The sequence below is a fragment of the Grammomys surdaster genome, unplaced genomic scaffold (genome assembly GCF_004785775.1).
Source record: "Grammomys surdaster isolate TR1022 unplaced genomic scaffold, NIH_TR_1.0 139, whole genome shotgun sequence".
NCBI lineage: Eukaryota > Metazoa > Chordata > Mammalia > Rodentia > Muridae > Grammomys > Grammomys surdaster.
In genome coordinates, this window is record NW_021604597.1 from 16,986,722 (window position 1) to 16,998,080 (window position 11,359).

At 44.8% G+C, this 11,359-nt stretch overlaps 1 protein-coding gene across 3 annotated transcripts in view; it reads left to right on the plus strand.

Annotated features, from left to right (window-relative positions):
• Schip1 (schwannomin interacting protein 1) overlaps positions 1-10,442 on the plus strand; it is a 156,373-nt gene extending 145,931 nt beyond the window's left edge. For all 3 annotated transcript variants that reach the window (XM_028763468.1, XM_028763467.1, XM_028763469.1), the window contains 5 exons: positions 853-970; positions 1,839-2,036; positions 2,727-2,850; positions 4,982-5,075; positions 9,791-10,442. In XM_028763468.1, coding sequence (XP_028619301.1) covers positions 853-970; positions 1,839-2,036; positions 2,727-2,850; positions 4,982-5,075; positions 9,791-9,842 — 586 coding nt within the window. In that variant the 3' untranslated portion in view covers positions 9,843-10,442. The remainder of the gene's footprint in view (positions 1-852; positions 971-1,838; positions 2,037-2,726; positions 2,851-4,981; positions 5,076-9,790) is intronic.
• Positions 10,443-11,359: the final 917 nt, after the last annotated feature.

Consider the following 11,359-nt stretch of genomic DNA (forward strand, 5'->3'; position numbering starts at 1 on the left):
GCTCACCTTCAGAAGACAGTTAGGACCAAGAGCTGAGCCCATGATCTGGGCACATCATCGCCAGTGCTTGTCCTTCCCCACTCCACTGCCAGAGCATCCTTTCTGGAGCTTCAGAATCCTGATTAACTCCCGAGAGGTGTGTGTTCTCCTGGTGCTGGGTGTGGAAGGCAGTCTGCAGAAGGACATGCATGTTAAGACTCGAAACACCCTGGGATTTCCTTCTGTCTCTTGGGGTAAACAAGTCAGTGGTGTTTTTGTCTTTAAGTGACATAAGTGAGCTTCCTCCATTGGCTTTCAGCAACTGCTTTAAATAAAGGTTTCCTTTGAGTGATCCTGTCTTACTGGAGGGGAAGGAGACTTTCTTCATGAAGCTGTAGTCTTGGGACATTAGTTCTCGTGAACTTGTTTGGGTTATCCTTCTAAAACAGAATCCGAAATAGCATCACACAATGTTATTGGCCGAAATCTGTTCATCTTGATTGGCAGAACTGTAAACACAAAGCATCTTTTTGAATGTGCCAACTATGTGTTTGTTATTCACTGGGTGCTATAACATATAACTCAAAGCACAAACTGATGTGGAAAAAAAAAAAGTGATGCGCTGGGAGATCCTCTGATAAGGTTTGTATTTGCAGAAAAGAATTGGCTGAGGCAGAAGGATTGCCAGCCTAGGCTATGTAGCAAAATCCTGTCTCAACAACAACAACAGAAGGAAATGTAGAATGATTTGAGTCCCTTAGTTCTCCACATGAAGAACACATAAAACTGTCTTACTAGTAAACTCCATTTAATCAGCTACAGCCGGGTAACACCTAACTAAGCAGAATTACTGTCCTGCTTGTTTCCGCCCAGACTACAGAGTGGGATGAACCTCCAGATATGCTTTGTCAATGACAGCGGCAGTGACAAGGACAGCGATGCAGATGACAGTAAGACTGAAACCAGCTTGGACACGCCCTTGTCCCCCATGGTAAGTCCACATGGCCACTGCCTGGGCCACTGCCTGCTCTTCTTTCCTGGCTGTTCAGCATTTATTCTGTCCTGAATCCGCAGCAGCCATTCCAGGAGGGGCTGGGATTACCTGCTTCAAGAATTTGACAGTGACCACAAAATCAAAATCAGGACACAGTAGGGATAAATAAGGCTTATTAAAGTTGTTTACTATGAGAGAAATCACTTACTGTTTTAGAGATTATAAAAGAGAGCTGGGCATGGTGGTGTGTGCTTGTAATCCTAGCACTTGGGGGTTGGTGGCAAGAGGATCACAAGTTTGACGTCAGCCTTGTCTTCATAGTGAGTTCAAAGTTGACCAGGTATAGGTAAGAAATAGTTACATACCTTTATCTATTCCTTACGTATAATGCATGTATGTGGGAAAGAAAGAATCCTTCGCACTGGGTTTTGAATTAGAGGCCCACATGTTCCAGAAGTCAAGACTAATCATGAGTGTTTGCTACTGAGATGTTTCCCCCTCTGTGATGTCTTTCACCTTTGTTCTAATGACCAGCAAGTATTTGTTGACCTCTGAGCATAGGGCAAATGTCAGTTGATGCCTTATCTCTCAGAAGACTATCTCAGACCCTGGCTCTGGGTTCCATAATTAAACATGGCCCTGTTATAACTTTTACCACTCTTCTATTTGTGCTCAAGACAGAATCATTCTAAGTAGGCCCTTTCTTAGGTTTCTTGTGACTGACAGGCTCATTTTGATGAAGTAGTGGAATTGCTGCCAGCCCTCCACCCCCACCCCTGCTGAGAGAGGACCCTGTTGTTAGTGCCCCTCCCCAATTGTATGGCACCTAGAGTGAAGTTTGAAGTTGCTCTTTTTTCCTTCACAGAGCAAGCAGAGTTCTTCCTATTCTGATAGAGACACTACTGAGGAGGAATCTGAATCCCTGGATGACATGGACTTCCTCACAAGACAAAAGAAGCTACAAGCTGAAGCCAAAATGGCCCTGGCCATGGCCAAACCAATGGCCAAAATGCAAGTAGAAGTGGAAAAACAGAACAGGAAAAAGTCTCCCGTCGCTGATCTTGTAAGCAGCGGAGGCTGGCATGCAAGCGAGCGTTTGGGGGCTGAAGATGGGTTCTTTCCCAGAGTTATGCAAACTTGGGTTTCTCTGAGGCAGTTTGTCAGAAGCACCACCAGCAATTGAGAAAGAACAAAGTCTGTTTCTTCCCCTCCCCCCCCCCCGTCTCCTGTTACACTGGGAAACACGGACAGCATTTCATAGAAGTAAACTCTCACAGCCCATGATTCAGATCTCCTGTGTTCCTGTTCTATCACAAGTGAAGGATTGCTATAGCTTCTCACCTACCTCTCGAGGGAGACAGTATAATGTAATGAATTAGTGCCCTGTACTTAACAGTCACTGTTAGCTCTGCTACTGGCCTGCTGCAGGGATCGGTGCTGGTGCGTGCTATAAAGTAGTAAACAGCAGCGGATACTGTTAATTGTACCATTGCCATTCCTATTTCTTATGTTCCCCATACCTAGTGTTAGAGACCAACCTGAAAGCCTGAGATGCAGACAGTGTATCATCTTCCCTACAGAGGGCATCATAGTAGGAAATGGCTGTTAAATATGGGACCACCCTTAGGACGCTCAGGGGCTGGGGAAGCTAGGTAGAAGTGGGTAGGTGAGACTGGGTCTATAAGAGCAGACTGGCTCTTCCCCAGGGTCTTTGCTACTCGGCTCACCCCTCCGCTGCCCCTTGTGTCTACAGCTGCCGCACATGCCTCACATAAGCGAATGCTTGATGAAAAGAAGTTTAAAGCCCACTGACCTGAGAGACATGACTATTGGGCAGCTACAAGTGATCGTCAATGACCTCCACTCCCAGATTGAAAGTAAGTAGGGGATCTGCTTGGAAGTAGGCGTGAGGTGGGCAATGGTGAGGGGCAAGGCTTCCTGGGGGTTCATTGTTTCTGTTGTACATTTGCACTAGGCTGTCTGTGTGTTTTCAAGCTCAAGACAATCACAGGGCTCTTCTATTGGTTTGTTTTTTGTTTTTTGTTTTTTTCTTTAAACTCTAAAATGTCAGAAGCTTTCAGAACTGTTAAGGTTCACCATGGTTACCAGTCCTTTTAAAATTGCTGGCTCCTGGCACAGGCTGTGTGTTTAACTTGCATCTGTTTCTAGAACAAACTTCCATAGCTGCAAGCTTTGCTGAACCTTCCTCCCACCTCTCGTGGGCACACATTTGTTTTAGCTATCATCATCATCACACACCAAATGAGACCTTTTTTTTTTTAAGCTGATGAATGTATATTTACAAATATGGAAAAATTACAAAGCTCTCTCCTCTCAGAATAAAGGGATTCAACAGATGCATCCAGAGAGAGAGAAAGCTGTTTGTTGATGGTGCTCATTGGAGGTCATTTGTCACCAGAGAACAGGCAGTGTTTGGCCCAGAGACAGATGGTGTCCCCACAGGGCAGCATGGTCAGCCAGATCATGTCATCAGCCCCAGATGAGATGGTGTGTGGGTGTGTGTAATGCCTGTAAAATGGTCCTGTAGACTCAAGAAAGATGATTCAAGCTGGTCATTGTTGAGGCCAAGAGGGTCTGTGAGGAGTCATTAAGTAGATTTCTCTGTTGTTATGTTAGTTTTAAGCTTTCCTTAATAAGAAAGTTTAAAACTTAATATGGAGCTGGGGAAGATGCAAAAACAAAACAAAAAACAAAAAACCCTTCTGTGTACTGAGGGTAATGTGCAGATACGTTGAGTGGTGTAGAGAAGGCCACCCAGGAGCAGGTGAAAAAGATAATTTCTTTTTTCACTAGATCCAAATAAAAATATGTGATGTGCTTAGGTGATGTTTTAGATTCAAGAGACAGCATTTCAGATTTTTAATGTTTTGTTTTGTTTTTCAAGACATGGTTTCTCTGTGTAGCCTTGGCTGTCTTGGAACTTACTCTGTAGACCAGGCTGGCCAGGAACTCAGAGATCTGCCTGCCCCTCGCCCCTCGGCCCTCCCCCCTCGCCCCTTGCCTCTACCTCCCAAGTGCTGGGATGAAAGGTGTGTTACACCGCTGACTGGTTTGAGGGTTTTGTTTTTAAACCTTAGACTCACAGGCATGGAGGGCTTGTTTGAAGTCGGAAACTCTGAAAACATGTCCAGGGGCCTGTGGCAACAACCCCACTCCCTCCTCTTGTCTCTTTGCTTGCAGGTCTTTTCAGCTGTTCTCCCTCTGTGTGTGCACATAACAGCTATAGTTCTTAACTTCTCTGAGGATAAAATGTAAGAGTGGGCTCCTTGCCTATTCCTGAGCCACGCTGACCCAGCCCACTAATATCAGGAGAACTAGAAATATTTGTCTTCATCCACTCAGTTTCTGGCTGTAAGGCAAGGGCTCAGGAGTATTCTCCTTGTACCATTTTCCCAGATGTCTTTCTTCAGATCTTACACATCCTGCCTCACCACAAAGCTAACTTTCCAGTATTTCAGAGGATATTTCTTTTTGTCAGTATCTTCTTAATTTTACAAACAGGCCCTGTTGCTCCAAAGGGTGCTTCACCTGCACATATAAGAAACTGACGTAAGAGTCCACTAGAATCTGGATCCCCAGAAACCCATGTAAATTCTGGATGGGTGTGGTGTCTTACCTGTAATCTTACCTTAGAAGGTACAAACGGCAGATCCCTAGAGTGAGCTGTCGAGCAAGACCAGCTGTGTGAGTGAGCCATGGGTTTGATTACAGGGTGGGTTTATTCCAATATGGAAGAGCAATTGCTGGTCATTCCCAACATGTATAATTGCCTCCGAATGTATAATTGCTCATCCATACGTCTAAAAACATGCATATACATGTATGCAAATCACGCACATGTGAAACATGGAGAAAGAAAAGATATTTTCCTATGATCTTTAACTGCTTATATGTACTTTTATGTCTGTGAACATGCATTATGTTCTGATTTCGATGTGGCTTGATCTGATTTTTAACGTTCTTTTTTTTTTTTTTTTTTTGCCCCAGGTTTGAATGAAGAGTTGGTCCAGCTGCTCCTCATTCGAGATGAGCTGCACACGGAACAAGATGCCATGCTGGTGGACATAGAAGACTTGACTAGGTCAGTCTGGCTTCCCCCTTCCAAAGGAGACAAGAAGCCTCAGATAGACTGAAGTTGAAAGACCAGGGCAAGGATGAGCTCTTGTGACTTAATCCCTTATGTTTGCACCTAACTCACCAAACAGCTATTGAAATTTGCTATTTAGAAGAGAGGAAGAGGCCCAAAACCCTCTTTAGAAAAGGCTTTGTTTTTATTCTCCCTCCCTCCCTCCCTCCCTCCCTCCCTCCCCCCCTCCCTCCCTCCCTCTCTCTCTCTCTCTCTCTCTCTCTGTGTGTGTGTGTGTGTGTGTGTGTCAGGGTAGAGACATGTAGAGGTCAGAGGACAACCTTGAGTGTCTGTCCTTGTCTTCCTCTTTGTTTGAGATAGGATCTCTTGGTTTTTGTTGGGCTTCCAGGAATTCTATCTCCAGCTCCAGCTCACAGCAGCTGTACACAGTACAGTAATGAGGCTGTAGAACGTGCTACAGTGTCCAGCTTTCTGTGATGTTCTAGTTCTGTTGCTGCAATTATTGCTATGAGCAAAGTAACCTAGGGGAAGAAAGGGTTTATTTCATCTTATAGTGCATCATTGGAGGAAGTCAGCGCAGGGACTCTAAGGCGGAAACCATGGACAAATGCTGTTTGCTGGCTCATTCACTGTCCAGCTCACTAAGGCTGGTGCTCAGCTAGCTTCTCCATACAGTCCAGGACCACTTACCCAGGGAATAGCATCACCCACAGTGGGACCAACCCTCCTGCATCGATTATCAATGAAGACAATCTCCCATTGACAGGTTCATCAGCCAGTCTGATCTTGGCAATTCCTCTGTCAAAGCTTTCTTCTCTGTTAACTCCAAACTGTATTAAGTTGACAGTTAAAAGTAACAAGGCACTCTGGTATTCACACTTTCCAAACAAGCTCTTCACTCACTGAGCTATCTCCCAGCCCAGAAATGGTGATAGCTGTCAATCTATGAGGACTTCTTACATTTTGCTCTAAATCAAGGCAACATTTCTAGCCTAGAAGGACTTCATCCTGCAAAACTGTCACCCCATTCCACTCTGTTGTTTCCAGCACAGGAATAGCCAGCCACATGGTTGATGCCACAAAGACATACCAGCTGTTAAATGGGCCAGCTCTTGGTCGTTACCGCCATCCCTGGAAGGGAGGGATCCTGGCATCTTTCCACAGCCCTAGGGCCACCAGATTATTCTTATCATGGGGAAACTGAGATCCGAGTGTCAAGCTGGACATGGATCCAGCTGCCTTGAAGGTTAGAGTAATGAATCAGGCTAGTGCTAGTTCCCCGGTCTTAGTAGCTTCTCTCATAGTAAAGCCCACCATATGTATGTATGTATGTATGTATGTATGTATGTATGTATGTATATGTATGTATGTGTGTATGTAGTATGTATGTGTGTATGTATGCATGCATGTATGTATGTGTGTGTGTGTGTATATATGAATGTATGTGTGTATGTATGTGTGTATGTATGTATGTAGAGTGTGTGTGTGTGTGTGTGTGTAGATATATATAGGGCATGTATGGGTAGGAGATAAATATATGTCATCCAGCTAACCAGTTTGCTCCAGGGATCCCTTCCCCGCCTTCAGGGGCTGTAATTATAGGCAGGTCTCCACGCTTACTCATCATACACATGGATTCTGGGATCCAAACTCCAGTCCTTACACTTGTATGGCAAGTGCTTTAACCACTGAGCTTTCTTCCCGGGTCCTTGTTTTGTATGCTTTAAATTATCCCTCATCTGAAAAAGGAAAGACGTATGCCTCGTAAGTTGAGAATATTTGCCAGCAGCTGAATTATTATAGTAACACTCAAATAATACCATTGCCACCTGGAGACATGTTGGGCCATCGCCCCATCAGTGTGTAAAGCACCCCATTTTGTTACCCAAGAATCCAAGAGTCACAGAATTGAAAGGATAGCATCAGCAGGGAAATAGACAGTCAGGCCCTATAGTTCACAGAAGCCTGCAATCTTCCATAGCTCCCATCTGCCTATGATAACAAAAACCTTCCCCACCCCTGCAGTGGTGCTGGCATTCCTTCAAGAGAGGGTCACTGAGGGACTCCTACCCACTTCTCAAGATGATAAGCTTCATATCAGTCTCTCTGTGGGCCTGCTGGTATAGATGGGGTGATTTGGGAGACAGGGCAAGCAGGACCGTAAGGTCAGAAGCTTGGAGACAGTAGAGGAAGCTTTTCACCTGGAGCCGTCCTATAATAGACAGAGGTGTGGTGCTCCCTGGAAGCCCTTCACATGGAGGAAGAGGCCCATCCTTCTGTTCATATTGGGGATGGGGAATCTGTGCATGGGGACAGAGGAGAACCAGAGGGTGCTTAGTCGTTCCCAGTGCTATCCCTAAAGAGACCCCCTCTGGGAAGTCTGGGTCCGCAGTTTCCTCTACCTGTTCTACCCTCACCACTACAGATGTCAGTTCAAATCTGCTCAGTTCAATTTTGGCTCCTCACTGAAAGCACCTAGAGATATTTATAAACTACAGGTGCCTGGGTCCCACACAGAGAGATTCTGATTTAATTATTCTTGGACTAGACTAAGAATCGGACTTTTTAAAAGTTTCCATGTGATTTGAAAATCACTTGTGTGTTTCTTAAGAGACATTCTCTCTGCCCGCCTCCTAGAGTTTACTCCTAGAGTTTACTTCTTCCCTCATGTTGGATTGCCAGGATGCATCACCCCACCAGCTAAATCTGACCAACAGTTAAGACCTTAGAAGGCTTTATTCTAAAATACTATCCCTGGGGAGTAGCCCCAACACATTCCATGCTGCTGTGTTTCCCACACATGACCAGCCATGTGCTGGGTGCTAGAGTGCCACCAGCTCTGAGGATGCCAAGACCAACTTACCTCTCCCCTCTGTGTCCTGGCCACAGCCCAGCCTCTGTGAGGAGCTTCATCACAGTCATATTGGTCTGCTGTTTCTCCGCAGATGAATTCCCTATCCTGAGAGCAGATATCACATCACTTGAATCCTTTGTCATGTTTTAGATTCTAGCACTGGGCCTGCCATGCACATAGCAGGTCCTTGCAATGGTTATATCTCTATAGTCATTTTTCGGAGCTTGAATGATATACATCTTACATCTTACAAAGGACTTTAATGTAAAAATGATTAATGAAAAGGTTTATGGAAATCCTTTCCCTCTTAAAATTTTAATGAAATTCTTCTTATGTATGTCTCAAAAGAATACATAGCTTTTAACATTTTCTAAAGCTGTTTATTGCCACTTTTTTTTTGCCTTTGCAGGAAGTCTCTTGATGTGTGTACCAGTGTGTACAATTGTGTAGAGGTACATTGAAACAAACACTGTAAGCGCTATAATTCAGTTAGCTACAGGGAACCTTCTATCACAGGACACCAGAACACTTCTTGAATTGGATTTGCTGGAGATGCTCACAGATGGCTCTATGAAAGTGATCCATAGGACTTTAGACCCGTCAGTGGGGCCACGGTCTGTTTTGCTGGAGGAGGGGCAATAACAGCATTTCCCTGCGTTCCTTGATTGCCAAATATACATTGCCATTTGTTCCAGAGTTTCTGCATGTGGCAAGGGTGCTGCTGTCATGTGCCCAATTTTTGAAACTGCTTGTGGTTTGTCTTCTCTACACCATGGATAGGAGGCTTTCTGCATGACACCAGGGCATAAGCTTGGCGTCATTGGCTCCCCACAGCCCGCAGTACACATCTTGTCCCCAGCCCTCAATGACAGCCAGAAACCACAGCCATAGCCTCTCACAAGATTTGCCACTTCCTAAAATCATCCTTCCAAACCGTTAGCTTTGTGCAGCCTACAGATCTTACAGTTCTTTGGATTATGCCTGTTCAGGGGGTTGCCAAGAACATGGCCATTTCTCCCCTCCTGTGCCCACCACTCAGCTTCTGGATTGTCCAAGTTTTTGCGTCATACCCCCCGTAGCCATTTCACTGTTGTATTAATCCCTTAGGATTAACTGGGGGCGGGGAACTTATGCTAACATGGGAAAACTTCGTAGCCACTCAGAGCTTTACATCATGTGTTTGACGTAAGCTTTCATAAGAGCAAATTAGATGGGCAGCTCCAGGTTCCTGTCAGCCTTAGTTCATGCCCCAGTCTACGAGTGTTAAAAGCATCGCTCAGTCCACCCTCAACCACTCATTCTTGAAACCTGATCTTGAGTTGTTTTACCCCTTTGGTTCCTGCAGTACTGGGGCGTCCTGCAGGTTAGGCAAGTACTCTACAGTGAGCTACAGCCCCACCTTTAATGTTTGTTTCCTGTCTGTTTTCTCTTCATTTGCCATTTGCTCCCTTCCTGGCCACATTCACTGGAACGGTACCTGCAAAGACCACAGCCTTATTGAGCCCTGGGTACAATGCCTGGCATAAAGAAAACACATTTTAACTCTTCACTAATGTAGATATCCCAGCTACTCACCTCTTGACATCTTTTAAACACACCTTGCTTCTTCACAGTATTAATACTTGCCAGCCTTATATTAATCCTGCGAGTCACAAAAATCAAGGAATCATGATCTCCTAATATAAAAACCAGAACAGTCCGTTGAGTGTAAAGGAAGCACTCTTCCCTGACTTGAGTGCCTCATCCCCGACTCCTGGTGTGGAGGCTGCTGTAGCTTTGGTTTAGAAGGTGTTGGTTGGAAAGCAGTCTGGGTCTTTCTCCTCAGTGCTGAGTGATTGTATCATTGATTTTGCAGACACGCTGAGAGTCAGCAGAAGCACATGGCTGAGAAAATGCCTGCGAAGTGAAAGAGAGCCATCCACCAGAGGACACGCTAGAATTTATTTTGCTTCTGTGGTCGTTAAAAAAAAAAATGCTGTTGCTAAAGGTGGCTCTGAAACAGATATCAGTGTTAGTCATTGGTAACGTCTGAGCTTACTGTCTCGTGACTGGCCTTCGCTTCTTAATTTATTTTAAAATTTTTTTTTTTTACTCTCGCCACTTACTATCAGGCGTTTTAATAAAATATTGTTACAAGAACTGTACAGTACTTACACCAACAACAACCGTGGATAAGCAGAGGGTAGTTTTAACTTTATTTTTGTTTGTTTAGAGGCTTTACGTTGGAGCAGTATTTTACCATTGACTATTTCATTCTTCACTGTAGCTTTGAAGAGGAACTGTAAATGACGGTGCTATACAAGTCAAAAATACATGCCTGCCTCGTAGTGAAGTCCTAGCTCTCCATACTACGTATATTTTAATCAGTTTTCAACATTTTGTGAATGTTGACTACCTGAGGTTTATTCTTAGATGTGCTATTAACATTCTGTCGGATCCACATGGTCCCTTGGAAGTTTTATGTATAAATATGTAAAATAAAAATTAAAACTTTGTTTCATATGATACATCCTTTTGCTCACTAACAAACACTGGCTGTGCCTCCTTTGCCCTTTTCCCTTTGGGAAATTCCCACCAGACGGTGAGAACTGACAGTTGCTCCAAAGAAGGGTAGCAAGGTAAGAGAGACTATGACGTCAGTTACGTCAGGGCCAGCATTTCTGGGATTGACTAAAGCAACTCATCTGGAATGTTGCCTCACTTTACACTTTTTCCTCTTGTTAGGCCCTTGGATTGTGTCAGTGCTCCATTTAACAAATTTACCACATGAGCAAATGGTGTTTGTACTTTTCTTGTGGACCCCAGAGCCTGACATGGCTGTGATTTCCTGCACAAGACCCTCACATGACTGGGCCCACTGGCATCCTCTCCTAAAGGTGGGAAGGCTCACGGAGCACTCGAGGTTCTTTACCTGGGATATGTGAACAGTTAACAGTTGCTAAGGGTCAGAAGGACTCTCCTTGGGTCTGTAGCATCTGCAAATCGCCCGTGCTCCTGTGGATAACTAATTCAGCTCACTGCTTCATCAGGTTAGATGTGGGTGGAGTCACTTTGCTTGGTCTGATAGTGGTGCCCTAGCTGAAGTAAAGTTAGACTTTCACTCAGGCTCCACAGGAAAACTAGCGCAGCCCGTTGTTACTGTGTTCCTAAAGCTACTTTTTGCCGTTTGTAGTTTCTGAAGCACTTTTATTAGTCTCGAAAATGTACAGCTCTAAAGAGGATTGTAAGCTGTTCACCAGTGGGTAGAGAGCCTCACTCAGTTAGCTGGTGTGCACAGACGACCAGAAACCCACCAACTGTGAGAGACGAGCAGTTCAGCAGCCCAGCCTCTCAGGTCACCTGGTTTCTATGTAGAGTCCACAGTACAGGCAAGACTTTAGAAATCAGTATTCCATTCCCCTTTCTCAGAAGTACTGGACCATTG